The sequence below is a fragment of the Anas acuta genome, chromosome 4, assembly GCF_963932015.1.
Source record: "Anas acuta chromosome 4, bAnaAcu1.1, whole genome shotgun sequence".
NCBI lineage: Eukaryota > Metazoa > Chordata > Aves > Anseriformes > Anatidae > Anas > Anas acuta.
In genome coordinates, this window is record NC_088982.1 from 11,204,851 (window position 1) to 11,228,480 (window position 23,630).

The 23,630-nt window shown below is 36.5% G+C and overlaps 1 protein-coding gene across 5 annotated transcripts in view; it reads left to right on the forward strand.

Moving 5' to 3' along the window:
* The window catches only part of AFAP1 (actin filament associated protein 1), a 115,807-nt gene that overhangs the window by 47,633 nt on the left and 44,544 nt on the right, over positions 1-23,630 (forward strand). For all 5 annotated transcript variants that reach the window (XM_068679843.1, XM_068679844.1, XM_068679845.1 and 2 more), the window contains 3 exons: positions 4,166-4,294; positions 9,038-9,135; positions 21,242-21,350. In XM_068679843.1, the coding sequence (XP_068535944.1) occupies positions 4,168-4,294; positions 9,038-9,135; positions 21,242-21,350 (334 nt within the window). In that variant the 5' untranslated portion in view covers positions 4,166-4,167. Of the gene's footprint in view, positions 1-4,165; positions 4,295-9,037; positions 9,136-21,241; positions 21,351-23,630 lie in introns of those variants that run through there.

Here is a 23,630-nt window from a genome sequence, read left to right on the forward strand (position 1 = left end):
ATAAGTTTCTATGCTAATAGAGGATTAGCTAGATGAAATTCTCTAGCCTGTCTTGTGTAGAAGATCAGATAAGATGATTTCTTCTAGAAGATCTTAATTAGATGGTCTGTTCTGGTCTTAAGGATCTGTAAATCACAAACTAAATGGAGAATGAAAGATTTAAACCCAAAGAACTTTTATTCAGCAATGTGCAAGGAAGTGATCAAGAACATTTTCTATAAAAATTAAGTTCAATTTTAATTCATATTTCTGTTATATAAATTTATCAGTAAATAAAACTATACTTGCATTTACAATAAATGTGAGCATGAAAATGAATTTACTTTGTTTCAGGTTTGTATTGTACTGTTCCTAAAGATGTTTTAATCAGTTGAGTAAAATATTTTATATTCTTAAAAAAAAAAAAAAAGATATAAACTAGTACCCTTTAATGCAGATTTTGAATTGCATCATTATGTTGTTTCAATTCCAGTTGGTTTTCGTTTTGGTTTGGAACAAAAATTGCAGCATGATGTAATTGCCTCTCTATGATTATTTTTACCTTGGTGTATTCTTCTGCTGGCTTGTGTGTATAGTTTTTATGTGCTGTCATTTGAAAAACTTTAAAACTCTTGAGAGCCAGACCTGGAAACCCTTCTGGATGTATCATTGCTTTTTATTTGTACATGCCAATTATATCAGCACATTGGGGGCCTATTAGTCCTATTGAGCATAGAATGGACATCTCATCATTTAATATGGAATGTGATTTTGCTCCTCAGTTGAGATAAAATCTGCTTACTGTTGTGATTACCATCCCTGGGCTCCACCCCGCCTTTCACCACCTGCCATTTACAAGTAATTTCTTTGACAATGAGAATTCAGCCAGAACTGTCAAATAAATTTGCCCCTTTTGGAGAACCTTCTGAATATTATTCTTATTTTGTGGTGATGTCAGATTTCCAAGGGTAATCTCTCACTAGAGGAGTATGTTTTTCTTTGGGACTTGCATCACCCTCTCATTTTTAGTCTCCATTTCAGAAGTAATGATTGCTTACTGAAAATATGCATTATGTGGATTTTCTATTATTCAGTTCTATTACTTTTTGTGAGCACATCATTACATTTCTAGGAAGAAGAAAAGATTCTTTAATACAGAAAACAAGCCAAGGGTTGAAAACAGACAAACATGTTTTTCCCAACTACATACATTTTTTTTTTTTTTCCTATCTTAAAAGAAGAATTTGCAGATTCTCCTTATTTTAAATGCACTAAATGTACTTCATGATAGTATTTCTATTTTATGCCAATTCTATGCCTATTCTATTGAGCTACCAGCTCCTAGTCGTCTCTCCAGCAGCAGTTTCCTCTTTCCTCTTCTTTTGCTTCTTTTTGTCTTTGCCTTGTAACACCATCTTGGTCTGTTTTTCTTTCTCATTTTGCTATCTATTACATAATAAGCTCTCGACTACAAGGATCTGATAATTTTTAATAACTGAAGAAAATTACACACACTGCACACTGGCGTTTGCTCTTGTTCATTCCAGAACAAGAATTTCTTGTTCATTCTCCTTTCCAGAAGCCAAGGTTCTAGGTAAAGAAATAGTATTCCTCTTGTACATTATATTCACTGGGGAAGAGGAAAAAGGAGAGCTCTCTTTCAGGTAATTTACAGTCTTTTGCCTTAAAGGATCCAGAAAAGATGCCAGTTCAAGTAAATTTTATTGAATATGTGCAATTGAAGCTGCCCTATTTTCTATGCTTGATGCCTTTTTAAAGAACATAGATGCCTTTTTAAAGAACATAGATGCCTTTTTAAAGAACATATATTCTGGTATGTACTGACAGTAATTGATATGGCTATAAAAGTAGTTGAAAAAGTACAGTTCTAGTACTGTATACTGATTGGATTTCACAATGATTGCCTAGGTTCTGTGGTAATGATTACTTTTGAAATTAATATCACATCAGTAAATATTAAAAGATTCATATATTCCATGATAATTTAAAGTAATGCTTCTAACAATAATAGCAGTAAATCTTATATTCAAAGTAGACCTAAAAGCAAAAGACAACCATAACCAGACTCGTTTACACATTGGTTTACCAGTAATAGAATATACATCTTATTTCTAAAATAATAATAAAAGAAAGAAAACCACAACACAGAGTTGATAAGTTGTGTTTGGTGGTGGTGGTTGGTTGTTTTTATTTATTTATTTATTTTAATTTTTATTTTTTTGAAGTTGTAGATCCTGTTTCTTTGTTTTTCTTGAGTCTATGATCTTGCTTACTGGTCTGCAAAGCAGATTTAAATCATCGCTCTGAATCTTTTAGCTTCAAAAGCTGTATGTTCCTCTGTAATGTGAACAGCTAGAAGTAATGTAGTTCTCCTGAAATACTTTTGGATTTCTGATAGAGCCCTAGTCAGCTTCAAGTATGATGGTTAAAAAAAATAATAATAAAAAAATAAAAAACCTATAACCACTGGATGTTTTTTCATGAGCTACATTGTCAAGTAATGTAAACAGGTTTAATGCCATCATTTTGGATGTGCTTTTTTGGTCTCTATGTAAAAGACTTTGTAAAAATCATTGAGAAATGTTTTTCATGTAAATGTGTACTATTTATATAATAGATAATAGCAGTGACAGTAGTCTGTTTTGTAGAAGAACATATTCACCAAGAGAAAACTTGATCAGGATGGATATGTATGTGTAAACAGTGTGTTTCAGAAAAGATTTGCTCAAGTGTACTTCTTGTTAAGTGATTTTCTGGTTGTTGTTAAAACATTATCACACCTTAGTATTGCCAACTGCCATGTCTTCTGTTGCCTTCTATGAGTATGTTGATTTTGCCAGTGTACGCTGAGGTACAATCATCTGTAAATAAAAAGTGTCATCTGCATTCATGGGTGACAAGAAGAAGCAACAGCCTCTTGCGGGGGTATAATAGACATCTGCAGGTTTCCCTGCACAGTCCTATTCTCAAGAATCAGATAAAACCAAGACCAAGGACCATTTAAAAGTCCAAATGTTGTCAGAAATTGAAGAAACAGATTCCAGGTTCACTTGGGTAAACAACCATATCAGAGAAGGCTTTAAGAGTAGGGAAGAGCTGGTAAGGGAGTAAGCAGCAAAGAATGTGCTTTTTAGAAGTCTTAAGAGACTTACCAGCAGTTGCCCTGTTAGGCCCTGAAAAGACTATAAAAACAAAAGTGAGTAAGCAGAGAAAAACTTAAGTAGAGGCATTTTGGAATGAGGTTAGAACTGAGATTAATCCTAGGTGCGGCCCTGAAATGAAATGAATGTTTTCCCTCATCTTTTAATGAGGATAATATCCTCAGATACAAGAAGTATGGAAATGTGAACTATTCCATCCAAGATGAAACCATAAATAAAAATAGACAATCCACTTAAGTGAAGGGACCAAGGAATCTCAGAGTTATGAGTGAGCTGGAGCATGAAAATGTGGTTCCAATACGCACTTACTATAATACTGTATGTTAGGGCCCAAATACTATAGACTTCTCATAAATCTGCTGAATAGGTATCATATGATTAAGCCATAAAAAATGTGTTTAGTTGTATGGTCTGAGCTGCTACAGCTATCAAGACGATGCAAGTCATCAGGGGTAATTTTAAAGGAAGGAAGTAAAAATTCACTTATAAAGTTTGTTGATAACAAAAATGAGAAAAATTGTGAATATGGAGAAGGAATGTGATTTTTTTGTACAAAGAATTGGAAAGCCTTGAGATCTGGAATAGCAGAAGTAGGGTGAAATAAGAAGTGCATATTTTCAGTGAATCTAGGGAGTAATAAGAACTTACGTGACAGGTTGGGAGCTTGACTTTGAAAAATGGTAGGAATATGAGTCACTGTAAAAAATGACTTTTTTTTTTTTTGACTTTTGTGCAGGACTGGCTTGATGATGTGGTATGTGAAAGGATAGTGTCTTTTCTTCATTAATTTTGAGGTAACTGCTAGATACACCAGTAGTGCTCACTAATGAATTAGTCTGTTGGTTTTGCCAGCTAATGCAGTCTATTTCCAGCAGGGAAGTGTGTTCACTTACAAGAATTGGTAGAAAATAACTATGAATATGAATAAATGACAATTAACTCTTTTTTTTTTTTTCTTTCTAGTGGGATTTCTCACAAAAAGTAATTTTATTACTGTCTTTCAGCCATGGAAGAGTTAATAGTTGAGCTGCGCCTGTTTCTTGAACTTCTGGACCATGAATATCTAACTTCGACTGTCAGGGAGAAGAAAGCAGTAATAACTAACATTCTCCTGAGGATACAGTCATCAAAAGGTCAGTGTCGGGTGTGTTTTCTTGCTTGCAGAATGCACAGAATAAGTCTGTGCTCAGTGAAATTGTTTTAAGGGGTAAGCCCTAAATTGAAGTAAAACAGAAAGACAGGGTGAATCCAAAATGGAATTTTCCTGAATGCTTTCCTTCACAGTCAACAGGAAAATATAGCAAAAGACATAAAGGAAGTAATTTCATTGCACATGGGTGAATCCAGCCACAAAATAACACGATAGATGAATGTTTTCATCTCTGTTGAAGGTACTTCATTTTATTTGTGGCAGCAATTCTATTTGTTAGTTTTGATGCAAAAGTAAAGGAGTGCCAGCCACAGCACTGCGCATAGTGCTGCATGCTACATCTCTGCCATATGACCCAAATCCATCAAAGAGCTTGATTGTGAAGTGGACTCCAGTGCATGACTGATACAGTAGTGCCAAGGCAGAACTAGGAAATGGCTGTCAACATGTTTGGTTTGCATTTTGCAAGTAGAGTAATATTCACTTTCCCTTTGTCTTCCTAAAACCATTTTGATTGCACAATCGCTTTTATCTCCATCAAGATTATGGAACTGAATGCAGCATGAATGGTTGACTATATACATCAGCCTTTCAACGGTGCTTTTACAAAGAATGTTCCTCACTATTTTTCCTAACAGTACTTTTATATTTCCTTACAAAATTTCATTTTGTATAAGGAGGCATCAGAACTATGAGACCTCTCTGTCTCTCCAGCATTTGACAGAAATGCTGTAGCTGTAAACCCCTGTTGTTTAGATTTTTAAAAATACTAGGGTGTTTTGAAGAAAAATTCCATTTTGCAAGTGGCTGCATTTCTTAGCTTTCTTCTGCAGTGCTAAAAAAGATATGGTGTTTTTTTGATGCAGTGAAGAAATGTAAAAAATTCGCACTTGCTACAGGATTCAAGTTCAAGGAGATCAGCTTAGATGTGGCACTTAGGAAGATGTTTTTGTGAGTAATATTTGTGATAGGGAAACAGTTGGACCAGGTGATCTTGGAGGTCTTTTTCAATCATAATGATTCTAAGAGCAACTGTCTAAGAGCTGTAAAATGATGATTGTCCTTCCTTCTGTTTTCACATTCTTAAGGACACATCATTATTTTTTACTTTACTAATAGCAGAAGGAAGCAGGTAACAATTTCACATCTTGTGGAAGGACGCTTTGTGCTCCAAAAGCTGATCAAAATACCCTGCACTTCTCAAAACAAAAAAACTGTAGGTAAGAACTTGCAATTTGATATGTTTTACAGTTCAAAATAACTTCAAGAATACTGACCTGACAGTGTATGTTTTTCTTTTAATCTTTTCAACTAGATTTATTAAAAAGAAATTGACTTTCTCAAAAAGTCAGCATTCACAGAATGTGAATGTGCAAACCCAGAAAAGAAAGATTGTCATATCTTTTTGTTCTGGATTGTGGATGTTTTTTCAGGACATAAAATTACAGTGTTATAGGAAATTAAACAGTGCTGGGTACATTTTTGGACCCTGCAACTCAAGCATTGACACTGTGAAATTATGGAGTGGTACTTGGCATGAGTTTGGCCTGCACTGACTCGTTTTCCATTCAGTTCTTCCATTATCAGTTCTTAGGTGTGATTTGGGAGTTATCACAGGCAAAGATCTATGCCTAACAAACAGTTCAAAATTGTCACCATCCACCCTGGCTTTGAGGGTGAGAGATTTTAAACTTACGGATATGGCTTTCTCTGAATTAGAGCGTCTTCTCAGACATGCTTAATTTATGACTATAGATGTGGGTGATGATAAAAAGAACCAAGGCCCATAGTTTTCCACCTTTAAGCACCTATATCTTAGGTTTTAGAGCCTATTTCAGGATCTGTAACAAGATCCATTGAATGTTATAATACGGTAACAATCCATTAACAAGATCCATACAAGATCCATATATTAAGTGGAAGAGCTTGGTTCAGTTACTGGAACTTTATACCCACTTCCACTGTGTGTATTCAAGGAGATACAATTTAGACATGTCAAACGGAAGTCATAAAAGTGATAGAAAGTCCAGAAATATGTGTTCAAATTATCCTTAAAGGAGGTATCATAATTAATCTTGATGTAGAAAAGTGACGGCTGAGATTGAGCTCTTAGACTTACACAACAAAAAAGCAGTGTGCAGTTGCTGGATGTTTATTTCAAAGTGGAAATAAAGCACATGTTTTGAGCATTGACAATATGAACTAATGGAAGAACTTAGTGTCTGCATGCCATTGTTGGCATTTTATCAAGACGGAATATTTTGCTAAAAGATATGCTCTAGTTCAAACAAGAATTAATTCAAGGAAGTCCTATAGCTCAGTTAAGCAAGAGGTCATAGGACTGTACTTTATACGTCTATAAACTGTAGTTTATGGAGCTACAATTTAAATAGAGTTTAAGCCAGCATGGCCTCTAAAAACAGCATCTTATTTCTCTCCCCAGGCTACTCATTCTTGCTCATCGTGTACTGCAGCTTCCTTTCTGCTAGCACAAGCATTATTTGTTTTTTTTTTTTTTTTTTTTTTCTTTTTTTTTTTTTTTTCTTTCTGGTTTATTCCTAACCAGTGTCAGTTCACTGCTCTGGTTCAACCTGAGGCCACACACATGCTTACGCTGGCACAAAGGAGAGGTTGGTGCAGGGACAGGAACAAGGCAAGGAAGGAGCGGTGCTGCCTCCTTGGGAGCTCAGCCATTCATTCCGGCTTAAAGTGTGTTTGAAACTAGAGAGGGAGTCATGCACATCAACGGAGATGACCCTGCTGCTTTTTTTATCAACTGTAACATTCAGTACTCCCATTCCTTTGAAACTATTCATCTCTTCATTAAAATTAAAAGCAGTAAAAGGCACATAAACCCTCAGTACTCTGTAACTGAGCTGAACTGTCATTCCGAGTCTGTTTTTCAAGATGTTGCTTTACTCCACCCACATAACTCCATGAGAGCTCTCAGATCGCTGGCATGGTTTCACAGGCCTGAGGTCTGTGCTGAGTTCAGACTCTTTATAGGCATTTGCAAAAATCAACTGCCTGAATCCAACAGTGTATTTCAATTGCTGAAGCAAACCACTTAAGAACAACAGGGAAAGGCAATGAAGGATCAGTGCAGCTGGGAACTGCCTGGATTCTTTCTAACATCTGGAAGTTAACAATTAAGTTTTTCTTTGTAAAGGTGTGGAAATTATTATAAAGTTCGATTTTGGTAAAACACTTTAAACTGTAGCTTTCTTTTCAGTGAGTTCTTACTTGTGGAGTTCTTCAGAAATCTTTTGCCTTGTGTTATGTATCTCCTAACTGCACACCATTATCTTCACTTCATGTCCACCAACCAGAGCGTACTGGGCCAGTCAGATATATTCTTCAGGTTGCTGGACCTTAGCCTGCACCATGTCCAAATCAGTGGTTACTCTGATGAGCTGGCAAAACTATAACCTTTGTTTTTCTTCCTGAATCTTGGTATGCCCAATGTACTGTAGGCCTGGAGAAAACACTTGACTTTTCCTTCTGAAACTCAGACTTCTAAAAGGCAAAGACACAAATAGTTTATTTTGGAGTAAGAACTGTTAATAGATTCAGTCATTTAATATGACCATCACTGTTGCCTGTTTTCCTTAAAGGGTCTTGCTGTTATAAATCTATAATGCTGACTTTGTTGTGTAGTTTGGTAGAAGAATACAAGTATTAGAAGAGCAGGTTCGTGCTTCACCAAACATAGTTTTGGGGAGAAACTAGATTTACAGAAGTAGTAGAACCCACTTAAAAAACATTTTTTTTTTTTTCTCCCCAGTAAAATGTACTTCATATTTGACTTTTGGTTGTATGGTGGACTTGGATATGGATAGCAGTCATAGAATGAATTGATCCTACATAAAGAATAACAAAAAAAAAAAAAAAAAAAAAAGAGGAATGTTTCTCAAGACTAATCACCTCTTCTTTTGTAGGAAGAAAGAAGATTCTATGGCCCTTAGAGGCAGTTTATTTTATCAGTGTTGATTTTCAATCCAGGACTTCACAGACAATGGACTGGGTTATTATGACTAGAAACATTTCATCATTGATTATATTTTTGAAAATTATGTGATCTTGACCAACTTAACTAAACATGAGGAGCTAAATTCAGTCTAGGTGTGCACAGGGTACATCCATCCCATTGACTGATTTTTTTGTCAGAGCATTGAGATGCACCCTAATCTTGCTTTTGATTTTTAGAAAAATAAACAATACCATGAAGTGTGTTTGACTGGGATTTAAATGGTTATGCTAAGAAAACATGGAAGTAGTAGGTCACTCCTCTTTCCCCAGGGAGGGCGGGGACCCTGTTTAATTTGCTCCATGTTGCCATTCAGACATTCACAAGAATGCTATCTTCCCCTCATCAATGGTTTTATCTCTGTAATAGATGCCAGGCAAATTGTTTGAATTTTATGTCTTTCAGTTCCAGATGGGTAGGCAGTTCAGCACGATTTCCTGTAAATTTTTTCTCTGTCTGGTATTTGTTAATCCAAATATCATATATGTCATTATCGTATATAGTAAGTATGTGTTTGTTCTGCTTGATTAAATTCCTGAATTCCTACCATTCTTCCAGTTCTTCCTCAGTAAACAGGTTTAGGAAGTAGGTTGTGAGCAGGACTACATGTCAGATTCCAGTGTGTGATGGTAGTGTCCTCATGTAGAAAAAAATGTGTATCCACCTAAGCATTAAGTGACATGTTTTGCTCTTCCACAGGTTTTGAAATAAAAGAACATGTGCAGAAAACAGAAGTTGCCAACAGTTTGCCAGCACCTCCTCAAATGCCTCTGCCAGAAATACCTCAGCAGTGGCTGGTGAGTGTTAATTTAAGTACATAAATATATATGAGAGAATATTTTAGTGGTAAGCACTAGCAGAAATGCTTACAAAGGGAAGGAGCCTGTGTGTCCAAGGAAATGATTATTCCTCTCAGCTCCACTCTGGTTGAGGAAATTGGGATCAACTTGCCGAAGAGAAGGCAAAAAATCCCCTGTGGTGAAATAAACCAAAGAATAGGTCACCTGCAAGAGCTGTGGAATTGCAGTCCTTGGCAGTTTTCAGAATTAGAGCAGCAAAAGCCCAAGCAACTTAATGCTGTATTCAGAGATTGGCCTGTCTTGTGGAGATCATGGGTCCTAGCCAGTTTCTTATGATTTTAAGGACCAGCTTTTCCTGGATCAAGTCTTATGAGAACATTCATGAATTAAGAAGTGTAGAGTTTTAAAGTCCAGAAAGAATGCTTCTTTTTTTTCATAAAGTCCTTGGTGCCCTTCTGTGCTTGGTCTCTTGGTAAGAAATTCCCTGCAGAACAAGCAGCAGTTTAAGTTCTTAGTGATGTTTATATGTTTACTGTCTGCAAATTCAATTCCTGCAGTTGGGAGCAGCTGTCTTATTAAACAGTAAACTATAAACAAGTTTTAATTCTCCTCTGTTACCGCTCTGTTACTATTTTAGATTTGAAGAAAACATTTGCAACATATTTTTTTTTTTTTCAGAGAAGCATATGCAAATAATGGTCTATCCTGTTGAAGGGTTAACATAGTCTTAGCCTTAATACTGATGAATTATCCATCTTTTTATTAATTTGTGGAAAAGTGTATGTATTGATAAGGACAATCTAAAGCTGTACTGAGGAGGCCTTCATTCATTTGTCTGAGGCATGAAGTACATGTGCAGTTTACAGATTAGCAGTCTGTCTTCTCATGATGGAGGCAGAAGACTCCAAAAAACTGAAAGCATTCTTCTTCATTTTAATGTGTTACTCTGTTTTTGCATCTCTGCCCAGATGTTTAAGCAGCTTCCCTATTTCATAAGCCAATAACAACTTGTGAAGATAAGTACTAACTTATCAGATCAAACTCTTGGCCATCCTTTTGAAAGTGAATAATACTAGATACTGCTGAACAAATTAAAAATAAAAAGGGATACTATATAAAATATCTTAACCATATTTTGTTTCTAAGTGCTGCCAGCTGCTGATTTGTGACCTGGAACAAGATTTCTTTCTTTTTTAAATTTCAATTCTATGTAATGTAAAGAAGTATTCTCAAACCATTATAGAAAGGGAATGTTTGTGCTAGAAACATCCATTTTGAGAGCCATACATATTGTTTCAGAATTCAAGTAAAATGAATGTTAGAAAATCATTATGCACAGATTTGAGTGGATGCAAAAGTGGTCTTATTAATATGCAGGGAAACCTTGAGAATCCATTTCATGGTTAACAGTGCCTGAAAATGATTTTTTTTTCTTTAATTCAAGATGCATGTAGCATAAATTACAAGGCAAGTTGTTGATGAGAAGGAGGAAAATTATGCAAAATACACATGAATTTGAAATGTAGACTGTAGGTGCGAGCTTCATAAACTCAAGCCAATTGAGTTCCTTATTCTTTCATATTTGTGTAGGTTCAGTTTAATAAATTGCCTCTGAAGAGTCAAATTGTTGTTCTAAAGACAACTGACCTACATTTCCTTTCTCATATACTGACGTGAAAATTCCCTTGAAGTTGGTGCTGCTTCACTGAACGAAATGTTGTGAAGTATGAATTTGGTCCAGTAGGTCACCGCTGTTTTGCAGGAGTTATATTCAGTTTGGATATCAAAATAACAAAAATAGTTCTCTGAGATAAAGTGATTAATTAATGTAGAAATTGACAGAATTAGAGATGGTTGATATGGGGCATGTTCTTGCTATGCTGAGTCTGGCAAAGTGGAGTTTGGACATGGCCCTTCCCTCTGACCTGAGAGTAACACTGCAGGCACTTCCATCTCGGTGAAGTTATGAAGCTGAGCTGTGTTTGTTTTCTGTAGTGGTGGAAGCTCATTTTGGCCACTTTTCCTGTAATCCTATTGATGCTGTCAGGCAGTGGTGGTCTGTGCCTCCATTTCTGGTGTTGGTACCACTTTGAGATCAGCTGGAAAATGTTCCAGGCTTCTTTTTGTCTTCTGTTATCCAAATATAGGCTATGAGTGATGTTATTTTAAGACACTACGAGATCATAATTTGTGAAAGAGATGACAGACTGCTGTTGTCCTGCAAAAGATCAGGTGGAGCCAGAAGGGAAGGGCAAAACTATCAGCTTTTTGACTTTTGAACACTGGTGCAAGCTCAAACCCCAATTTGACTGTTAAAAAATTATCCTGAAGTTATGTTGAGACAATGGAATTGATTTATTTTTTTTTAAACCTTTCACTGCTAGAGGCTTCTGTGGTAGACCCTCATTATCATTAGATATGACCAGAGACTGTTGCATTATCTTTCTTTGTACACCAGGCTGGACATCCGTGATAGTGGCTAAGATCTATTTTTCCCTTCCATTAAAGCTCCTGCATAGTGATTTTTAATCTCTTAATCAACGGGCTCCTAAAAATCGGTAGATGATGCTGTCAGTCTCTATAGAAATTGTACATAATTACATTGCTCAGTGACACCAATGTCCTGCCTTTCATAAAGACTTTTCACAGAAGATGCTTTCACAGAAAGCATCTGCCCGGAGAAAGGAAACCATTGGGCTCACCTGAGGATAGGAAATTCTGCTCCAAGGTGCCCTTCTTCACACTGCAAGTTAGAAGTCATATTACATGTCACCTTTTGTCAACCATTCAGCACAGAGACCAGGTTCTTCCAGTTGGTCTCAGCCTCCGGTAGAAACACAATATGCTGCTGGAACACAGCAATTTACTGGAAGTGGAAATCAATAACTTTAAATAAGCTATGCACTGTTTAAAATCTAAGTTTTTAGCACATCAGTTATTGAGCATGCTGGAAAATTAAAGTTTCATTTACACCACTGTTTCTTTTTATGGCACTCAAGGGATTGTGCATTCAAAAATGTTTAGTCTGAATTGATGTTTAAGCTTTTACTTATGTAAAGATGTGTGGGTGGGAAGGAATTCAATCCTCCTTAAAGTAGTGCCAGGAGCCAGAATTATGTGTGGGCAGGTGCTGTGCGAGGTTTCCTTTTCAGATCTGTAAATAGACCTGCATATTTGCTCAGGCCAAATCTTATATCAGTTTTGTTATTATTCATCAGCCTATGAACAAAGATCATAAAATCCATTTTATTTAGAGACATGTTGTTAATATTTAAAGTGAAGTCTCCAGTTATTAAAATGTGTTAAAGCCCAGAGAATTTTCCTGGACTCAGTGGGCTTTGGACCAGGTCTTAAAATCCAGGGACAAAATTGGACCTTACATGTACTTGAATAAATCACATGCTCTCTTAGAAATTCTTTGTATACATTCCCTTGCCCACATCTGGTCTAGCAGACTTTCTGTCAGGCTTAGAAAGCACAAATCCTCCCATGCTTTAGCCCATGCAGACAGCTCCTTCAGATGGCCAGCAAAGTAAAAGCTTCAGATAAAAAACATGACCATGAGAGGCATGTCTGAGTCTGCTGCAGAACTCAACTCTTGCTTGGATATGAGAGAGAAGATCATCTTTTGAAATAAAGTTGAGATGCTTCTCCATTCTTTTAGCCTGCTTTCTCCCTCTCCAAATCAGCACTCGCTTTTATGATATATCCCTGCAGTGAAAGGACAGGCAGCAGTGGGGGATTTGGAGCAATAAGAAAGTTAATACTCTGTGTGTAGCCCTCACAGTGCTGCAAGGGTTTAATAACCAGGATCCCATCACTGCGCTATCACCGAGTTGCCTTGAAGTCCATTTTACACTAAGGCAACAGAATAATATCCGCTATGTCCTGCTGCTCTGACGTGCCGGAGGAATACTGGCATAAATTATCCACAGCATGACAGTGACAGAATACTTCTAGCCTCCAAGCATTTGGTTGTCGTAGTACATCTGACATTCAGTGATTTCAGCACATTGTGCAGTCCAAGAAAATCAAATACGAACAGCACCCTTAGCTCTTTTGCATGATTTTCACAGTAAAATTGGATATATGTTTTGTTTTTCCTGGAATATTGTCAATTTAATAATTATTTAACCGCAACAAGTGTCCAGCAAGATGCCAGAACCCCTGTAGATATAAATCAAAAGCATAGGTCATCTTCCTCCAACCCTTTCTTGCAACATACACAGTCACACTGTAGGAGTGTTTCATATAAATGGGCTTCGTATTGAGGAGAAGTGATATGACAGCCCCCCTTTATCTGGCTGCCTGTCAGGTATACTCTCAGATATTTATTAGAAAATGCTGAAAGGAAATAGCGTCCTTGGAGAAAAAAAATCATCCTGAAATCAAAAGGATTTTTAAGGTGATATATCACCAGTTGTATTAATCATTCTTCAAACAAACAAACAAAAAGTGCCAGTCTTCAAGATTTTCTCAAATGTGCAGTTAGGCTTGTGACAGCAAAAGCAAGAGGTTTGTGTACCAGGTGGGTACTTAGGAATCTTTGTTTCATCTTGTTTTTTTCTTCTGATACTGGAAATCAGTTGTTATTCTCAGTACTTATTAAAAAATAATCTTAAAATAGTGTTGGCTTTGGAGCTGTTTTTCCTCGTAAAAAATTTTTAGAAGCAAAAATAAACAATTCAACAAGAAACTCAATTGTTTCTTTCAGAGCTGGCCAGTAGCTTCAATCTGAATGAACAAGACCTTCAGTAATGAAGGAACAACTAGAAGGTCCTTTTTGATTATTGAGTCCAGTTGCTCTTACTGCGGGTAATGAACACATAAGCTCTTTCAGAAACTTAACAAAATCTATTTCTTACCATTTTAGGTTTCTTTAAACCACTATTTCAATTCAAAAGGCTGTTCCACCATGTTCGTTGTCAGCCGTTGTCCTTATGTCTAAGTAGGTTTTTTTTCCTCACTTTGGTAAATCCTTTGTCATTTGAAATCACAGTCATATTCTTCTCAGGTTTCATTTCTATACATTGCATGTAAGACAGGCTCTGTTAGTTTCTGTTTTGCAGTATAGTTTGATCCTGCTGAACTAGTTTCCATTATCTGTATTTCTCCTATGCTCTAGTTTCATATTCAAGTTTGACCAGAAGTGACCAGAAGAGCTGTCCTCAGGGCATGATTTCATTGTGGAATATTTCCAGTGTTTATATATGTGATTGAATAAGGAATAAGCCGCTGTGTTTTTTTGTTTGTTTGGTCTTTTTTGTTTGTTTGTTTTGGTTGGTTGCTTTTGTGCATGTGTTGATCTTCTCTTGCAGGACACCACATTTGCCATTCCCATTTTCTCTGGGTAGGGTTGGTGTATTATTGTTGATTATTTATGTTGATTTGCAAATGGTATCACAGAAAAGTTTTAGTTACAACAATTTCCTTTATAACAGTGCCTTTATAACAGTGACCATCACAAAAGCTTTCTTGATGTCTAATCTGACAAAATGACTGTTCCCAACAACCTTTACCCAGAATTTGCATTTAAACTGGATGAGCTCTTTGGGCTTAGAGTAGGATGGAACTTTTTTACACCAGATTCTTCCTATGATCATTGTGAAGCTATATGATCTCTTCTCTGTCTATACTAGATGCTCGTGGTCTTTGACCTTTGTAAAAGGAAGCTATGAAATTAGGCCAGTAAGTACCAAAGTCTCTCGTTTTTGTTTGATGCAGTTCAGGCCCTTAGAGAATATTACTCCAGAGGAAATAGTGTTTCTTTATTCACAGTGCTGCTTGTCTTGTCTGCACAAGCACCTGAATGAGCTTATAAAGTGGAGTAGGAAAGTGACTGGGGAATAAGGTACTTCTTTGACCTAGAATAACCACCTCTGACTGAGGGCTCTGTGCTGCTTAAATTCAGTTTCTTCTTTCTCATGTAATACACATGAAAATGTTTCTCAGAATTAATTAAAGACCATTTCTTGCTACACCCAGACCCTTTGCTCGATACGAGACAACTTTTGTTTAGTCTGAGTGACAGTTCCAAATAGTTGTGTAATAATCTTTTATTACAGAATCTGAATGAAACAGAGATACCCTGTTTGTGTTTCTGCCTCATTCTTTTTTGCATTTTCTTTTTATTTCTTTAGATCTTCTGTTACTTACATGGGGTCTGCTGTTTATTTTCACTTCTGCCTTCCATAGATTTGGGGTGAAACTCTTTCCATGGTTCATCCTGTGCTGCAGTTTTCTCAGTTTTATTTAATATCTTAAATATCGATGAATTAAATGCAAATTAATTAAGTAACTCTGGTCCTGGTGTGATTCCTGTATAAGTACTCTCCAGACAGTTTTCAGATCAAATTGTGGAGCCACAGGACGCCTTGAGTCATTCTTTAACTGTGACTAAGTCTGCTCAGATCCTTTCCCCATCATCAGGTTGTGGTTTTTGAGGCTGGAATCTGTAGTCACTGTAAATACTAATCACTTTTCCAGAGATACCTTTAATTAGATATTCACTCCTGCGTCAGCAGGCACACTCCTAGGCAGTCTCAGACATATTTCCACTCTCAGAAGCAATGTGCAAGCCTGTACCTTGCTATTCGTCTTAAATCTTCCGCTGTTCAGAATCATCCTGAACACAAGCTTTGCTTGTGCTTATGTTCATCCTCTGCCCGGTGGTCACTTCCACTAGTACACAATCCTGCACCTGATTGCTTCTCTGAGCACATTCATCTCTTCTGTATCTGTAAACACCAGACTATCAAATGCCATTGGCTGATAATTTTGCAGTAGGAAAAGCCTTATTTCATCTTGGAGACTACAAGAGCCTCTTACTACTCCTCACTAGTCCTATGAGCCACACTTGTTTGTTATGTGGCTGGCTGGTTTGCTGTCCTTTGTCAGATGTGCTCAGAGTCTGAAAAGTTGAATTGTTAGACTTTTTTTCATGTTATTTGGCTCCCAGTTTCTTAGGGTCCAGATGACAACCTGAGAAATTGTCAACCTTGAAAACTGAAACCTTGGAATATAAGGCTGTGGTCACATGAAGAATTCTCCTTGTCTTCTGCATCTTTGTACTCAGGCTAATATTTCACTCCTGCACAGCTCAACATGCTCTTAATATCCCATGTAGTCAGCATTTTTGACCTGAAAAACCCATGGTCCATCCACGTCCTCAAGTGCTGGCAATAAACAGCCAGTTTATTTTTAGTGCCTTAGTGATTCTGAGTTTTTCTAAAGTCTTTCATACCAAGTCCAAGTGTGTGGTGAGTACTCATGCCCAATTTCCAGCCTTTACTGCAGTGTGATGAAGCTTCGTTGAAATGTACCGTCAGGAATTTTGCCAATTGTATTGGTGCTCAACTTCTCAATTCGTTTTGCCATCTGGACATTCACTTTTTTTACATCTGGGGAGCAGGATCATAATTGCATGAGCCCTCTTCCCCCTCCCAGGCTGAGGATGCCACAGGGCTGTACGGAGGTCAGCTCGATGCTTGCTCTGGCACAAATGGAACATGCATGTGTCAAAGACTTTGCTTGAAAGCCCACATTTGCCTGCTGCCTTCTGAATAGCTTTATTATGCATCACCAGTGTGTGACCACTCTTCCAGTGTCATGTTGCTGCTTTGCAGCATTGAGGGGTAACGTAGCAGCTGGCTCTACAGTCCATCTGGATCTGAACTGGTGGCTGATCTAATAACACATGTGTGAGCATGGCTGTGGAATTGCTGGCAGCCCTTGGCTCCAGCATGGGTGTACTGACAGTCTTTTCCTCTGTTAAAGTCACTGCTTTTCACAGTAAACTTTCACATCTTAAATCATTGCATGAACAGAGGTGTTTCTTTCTATTTCCTACATAGTGTAAGGCTTCATTGGGGTGTAAAGTGCTTTTATGTCCTCAAACTGTGGAGGATGACATTTCTTTTCCTCTGCCTTTTATACAACTTCTTGCATTATATGCTAGCATATCCTCAACAGGTATCAGATAGACCATCCCTAAAAAAAAAAGAAAAAAAGTTATTACCTACCTTGGTAACCCCTGGACAGAAGAGGGAAAAGAGGGAAATGAAGTATTTTCTATCCTAGGATAAAGAAAGAAATAGTTCATTTGTGGTCCGTGGAACACAGAGGGGCAGGTGGAGAGGTAGACCATAATAGACCATAAAATTAATGTTTCCACTAAGTCTGTGTCATAGTATCCAGTAGAATAGTGAGTTTTCATGTCCAGGTAAGTATTGCTTATTTGGAGATATTTTTTTCTTTCTCTGAGCAATCTCTCCTGTAAATTGTTTTTGGGCATCCATGGAACAAACCAGTCTTTGCTGTCTTCAGAGATCTCAGTTCTGTAATATAATTATCAGCCCTTATGAGTCTTCATTTTAAATAAACCATCTCTCATTTTGTCTCAGACCCAGCTCCTGTCAAACATCTTTATCTGTTTTTTCAGTGTCACTGGTGTTATTCTGGGCAACAATATCTAACTCATTTTTGTCCCTTTTCCTTCAGTGATATAAAAAATAACGGTATTTTTTTTTCTAACTCAGTTCTTATTCCTGTTATTGAACAAGATTATTTGTTCTTGAAAGGCAGCATTCTCTCATTTTCTTCCCTGTGGTCTGTTGTAAAAAAATAAAAGCAGAAATTTTTGCTAATGCTTTCTTTGCAGGTTGCCAGGTCTTTCCTCCTGATACCACTCAAACTACACATGTTCTGTGGTTGCTGGTTTTTTGTTGTTGTTGTTGTTGGTTTTTTTTTTGAGACTTAATCCTTTTATATGATATGTAAATAGTTTAGTGTTTTTATGGACTTTTTATTTTCAGATAAACTAATGAAAAATTATTCAATCAAGAATTATTCCAGTTCATAATTCATAACTTAACCACAGGTCTTCCACTGAAAAACTGCCAGGTTAAAAACATTAGGCAATACAACTATCAATAGTAAAATAAGTAAAGCACTGTAAATATTAGTAAGTAATATCAAAATGCTCACATGTATTTTTTATATTTCTGGATGCTCAAAGATATACGTGTTCCATAGCTCCCTGAAGATGTAGCTGTTTATGATACAGATTTGAATGAGGTATTTTTATTTTGTATTTAATCTGTTGGCTTTTCTTTCAATATTAAAGCAGCCTGCTTTAATCAGAAAGTATTCAATTTTGGATGTTTCTGTTTCTCCTTATATATATATATATATATTATTTATTTATTTATTTTCGGTGAAAATGAAATCTTTTTATAATTGTTTTCAACTTTGTTATAGTGAGCACTGCAAAATGCATTTCAAAACCAAGGGCCGGTTAATTCAGCAATGGATTCCATCTGTGTTGACATTGGCTGCACAGCCCAGCCCGCCCCAGCTGCGTGAAGTAACTGGTGCTCCAGCAGGGTCGAATTCAGACAAGCACCATTTGTGTTTCATTTCCTTTTTTCTTTCTTTCTGAATAACATTTTGTCTAAAAACAAGTATTTTTTTTTTTCCTGATCTTTATTGGAACCTCTTATTTATTTCTGGTAAAAGATAGCTTTGAAACCTTGTTGCTATGTCAAGTCAAAATTGGAATGACTCTCAGGATGGGTATTTCCTGGGTGAATTAGGTTTAATAATGATAGGAATTTCATATATCATCTACACACCTGGCAGGGAAAATAGTTTAAGGCTAGACCAAGATATTAATATATCTGTCCTATGAAAGGGGTGGTATGAATCTGCACTGCCCTAGGAATAAGCCTTGACCCTGACTCAGTTGAGCAAGGCTCTGCCCACCTGCCTGAAAGAAGAAAATGCATACTCTTTTGAGGAAGTTCTCCCTATTGCACCCAACAATTCTAGCCCCACAGACCTGACTATGTGTGTAGGGTGTAGGGTAAAATTCACAATGTGCTGTCAATTTTCCAATATTAACTAACATGTAATATTATGTAATGTCCCTTATGCCTGTTGCACAGCAGCAGGTAACCTTGAAAGGCTCATTTATTTTGTGATGATGTGCAGATTTGCAATTTGTGTTTTTTTAGCAGAATCACAAGGAATCTACAGTAAAAGTTGTATTTTTTCATCATTTTGCTTATTTGACAGATAATTTCTCTAGCAAAACTGGTCTGTGATGAAAACTCATTTGGTTCACACTGCAGATAACAGTAAATGCTGTCTCTTAACTGTAATTGACTGTGACATACTAAGTTTGCTACATCATTTGATATAGAAATAATATTAGTGTAAATGTCAATCCAGCCAAGAATGTTTGTGTTTAGGCACAAATCAGTTCATTAGTCATATGGAAATTCTTGATTTTACTGGACAGCTTAGTGTTCAGTGGCAAGTTGGTGCTCAGTCTGCTGAAGTACAGATTTATTCCTTGCCTTTGTGCCAACTGGGAATTCATAAGCATGTACCCGTGAGGCAGAATAACCTACTGCATATAAATGTAACTACAGAGCGCTCTAAGACTGGTACTACTCATCTTGCTAAGTAGTTGAGAATTAGGTGTCTGGCACAGTTTAGTCAGTGTCAAGGTGTCTGGCTATGAAATGTGGAAAGATGAATCCATCCCTGAAAGTGCCAAGGAACTAATTTCAAAACAGTCAGTGTCACATGTTATTAATGCTCACGTCCCTCTCAGGTAATTATAGGCCTATAGCCAAAGAGGAACATAGTCACTGTGCCTTCACCTATGTTCCATGGAAAAAGGATTTATGTCTCTCCTAGACTATTCAGCCCACCTGAGGTCTGAACTGTGCTCTAGAAACGTTTGTCCATAAGTAAAGCCCACGTGACTAATTTCTTACTTAGATATCTCTGTTTTCCTGATGTTGAGTGGATTGGTCCAATGAAGACAAACACCGTTACAGCTGTTTCATTACATGACAAAGATGTATTCAAAAACTGTTACTGCAGAAATGAGACTCTGCTTACAAGTTACATTTTTGTAATAATGCAATAAACCACTGGTATTGGAAAAAAGACTGAAGTATTTCCTCCAATATGAATATATGGATCTAAAAACTTATGGCAAATATGAATGTGTTCTATAAAATGCAGTTGTTTTGGTTCTTGCTAAAGAAATAGAACAGTAAAGTCATATGGAAAAAGTCTGAGTACTAAATTTACTTTTTTACTATATCAACATACCAGTAGTTGGTCAGTTTTAAATTTAAAACAGGCTTATATTTAGAAAAGAAGCATTTCAGAATTTGACCTGGTATTTGAAATATTTATTTTATCATATAATAGTTTCTTGATGTTCCAAGCTATTCATCATTTGTGTAGCTCAGTTTTCACCAAGTAGAGGTACATTTTAAAAATTAATGTCTATATTAAGAATTGGTTTGCCATTGAAAAACAGAATGCATCATTAAAACATGGTCTAGGTTATATATCCTTGATCTCTGCCAGATCAGGCTATTTAACTTTTCTAAACTGTACAACCAAAGTGATGCTTGCTACTGTAATATGAATTATTTTAGATGTAGAATACTAATAAATAAGCCTCAACACTATAAAATGTCTTATGTATGTAAATCACTTTGGTAAATAGATCCTTTACATTTGTAGTCCTTAAATAGAGAACTATATCTTTTCAACATGTTAGATTGTATAGTATTTATATCCCTGAAGGACATCAGTTGAAGTACATGCAAGAAGGTTCTGCTTCCTTTCCATGAACAGAGGTAAAGGGATTGGCAATAATGATAGGTTGTGAAGTGTATCATTATGTTTTGAAGCATAAATAAGTCACTTCACATCTACAAATCTCAACCTCTACTTATTACTGTTTAATTATAGCATCATAAAAGGAGCTTGAGATTTAGGTCATAAAAGGAGCTTGAGATTTAGGCTTTTTTTTTTTTTTTCCTTCTAAATGCTGCTACCCTTCATGCCTTATTCAAAGGTCAACATCTAATTCACTCCTCCAGAGCCTTGGCTTTAGAGATAGTTAAAGTAAGATATAGTTACATAGTTATATATATAAACCCAGCAGCTAGTCCTGACTATATGTATATATGTGTTACTTGTAAACTGATAATGAGCAGATGTTTCAACGATGTTTATTTTAACACCTTTAATTGCTTTCTGATTTTTTTTTGTCCTTTTTTTCTTCCTTTAGCCACCAGATAATGGGCCTCCACCATTACCAACATCTTCCCTTCCTGAAGGCTATTATGAAGAGGCAGTGCCACTTAGTCCTGGGAAGGCTCCTGAGTACATCACTTCCAGTGAGTAGTGTATACAGATCAGTTTCAGGACAAATGCTAATTCTAGTGTCCTTTGGCTTTTTTTAGCATTCAACAGCTACATCTCTTTTAATGCCATCATAGTGTGTCATACGTGTGGTTTAATTGTCCTCACTGCCATAGGTTGTTTTAGTGTGTACAGCTGTTTTGGTGTGTACAAACAAGGCTCCTTTTAGAGGAAACTAAACCTGGAGCTCCAAGTGAGGTGCACATGTGTTTTGACTGCTATTGGAGACAGAGAGTCCGATATAGCCATTAATCCTTTGGATATATTTGAAGCATGAATATGATGGGGACGTTTTTACCAGGGATCCAGAGTTAAGTATTGTCCGGAGTAAAACCCTCTAACCTACCAATAGTGTAAATGTAGATGCCTTAGAACTTGGTGTTGGTCTGCAGATCTCCTGGTAAGTTCCTATTGCACTGAATTACTTGCTAAAGTAGAAAGAAAAAAAAAAAAAACTTTTCTAAAGTGAGTGATTATTGACAGGATGTGATCTGCAGCATTTCTGATGATGTATTTTGGATAGGGATAAATCATTCATACTAGCTCCCATAAGCCATGCTTGATGAACGTGTCACTATTACAGTGACTAAATATAGAACTTAGAGGCATGATTTAGTGGTGGACTTGCCAGTACTAGGTTAAAAGTTGGAGTAGGTGATCTTAGAGGTCTTTTCCAGTCTGAATGATTCTATGATTCTATGACTGCTCGTTTAGTGCAAAAACCAAAGGGTTGTCTCCCAGCTAAATGCCAGAACTTCCTTCTGCAACACAAACACTCTTTACCAAATTCCACTAGTTATCCGAAGACTGATTGCACTTCGGAGGAGATACGATGAGAACACTGATGAAACGATGAAATGACTGCTGTGAGAATGTACACAGGGTCAGTCATCCCAGTTAACTGTCACTATGTACTAACAAATTGAAAAGATGTTCCTTTTGCTGCTCTTTTTTATTGGCTGGGGTAATTTATTACTTCTGTGTGGCTGATTTATCACTAACAGTTAGTTTTTTGTATTAAAGGAGTATCGGCCCCCATTTTATAGCTGTTTTTATTATTTGAACCAGAGCAAATGAACAAAATAATATCTCTGTCTTTAAAACACATGCATAGAAGTCACCTTGGAACATTAATTATTCATTTGTACACTGTGTGGCAGGGAAATTTGTCATTGTGCATTAGCTCTAAACATGAAAAAACAAACCAGGGTAGTTGGCAGCTCTTAATTTACCTAGGAAATTGAAGGTAAGAAAGAATTTTATATAATGCAAAGTAATTACAGGAACTTAGCAGGGCAGCAGAATCACTCCTCTCCTCATGTCCTCCCTTGGTGGGTGGACATGATGGGTGGTCCTGCTATACCCTGTGAACCGCTGACTTGTGTTTTGTCATTAAACATGAGCCATGCTCAGGCAGAAAAACATTAGTAACACAAATATTAATAGCACTGCTAAAGGATTGCTTAGGAAAAAATATGGCACAGTATGAAACTGCTGTCTTATTGTACTTAACAATCGAAACCCATAAAAATATTTAAGATATCAGTCTTAAAAGTTCATTAGTAATTCTGCAATATAAATATATATATATACCCAGATATCTAATGCTTTTTTCTATTGTAACTTATCATCTGCCCTGCTGTGATTTTGATGTATATTCTTATGTCCTGAATTCATCACCTTTTAAAATTTACATTAAAAGTCACGCATTCTTCTTTATCCATAATGAAGTTATTTTTAAACTCAGTATTCCATTAGCAATTTATCTCTGTTCAAGCAAAACTTCCACTGAATCTAGTGTGTGTGGTAATTAAAATAACCCAACAATGCACTATATTAACCTAAGATTATAACTATATTAACCTATAGACTGATTGAGATAAAGACCATTCCAAAGAAATGTTAAAAGTATAAGAACTGCAATAATAAATTGTTAAATAACTGTTGGCATAGATGTAATTAACTTCGGTAAATATTCCCACTGAGTCTTTTTGTAATATCATTAGTAACGAGGAGGCTTCCATACCATAATAGAATACATATAAATGGTTAAAGTCAATCAGACCTTATTGATTAGGCAAAACTGCTTCATTTTGGTCAGACCCTTTTCATTTTTTTCCTACAAAGTCTCTCCTTTCTCACCACCACCACCACTACAAGACCCAAAGAGTGTATTTACTTGAACATATACACAATAATATCACGTGCAGAGACAGTATCTTATGTAGTGAGATATGGTAATACTACTCTGGTGG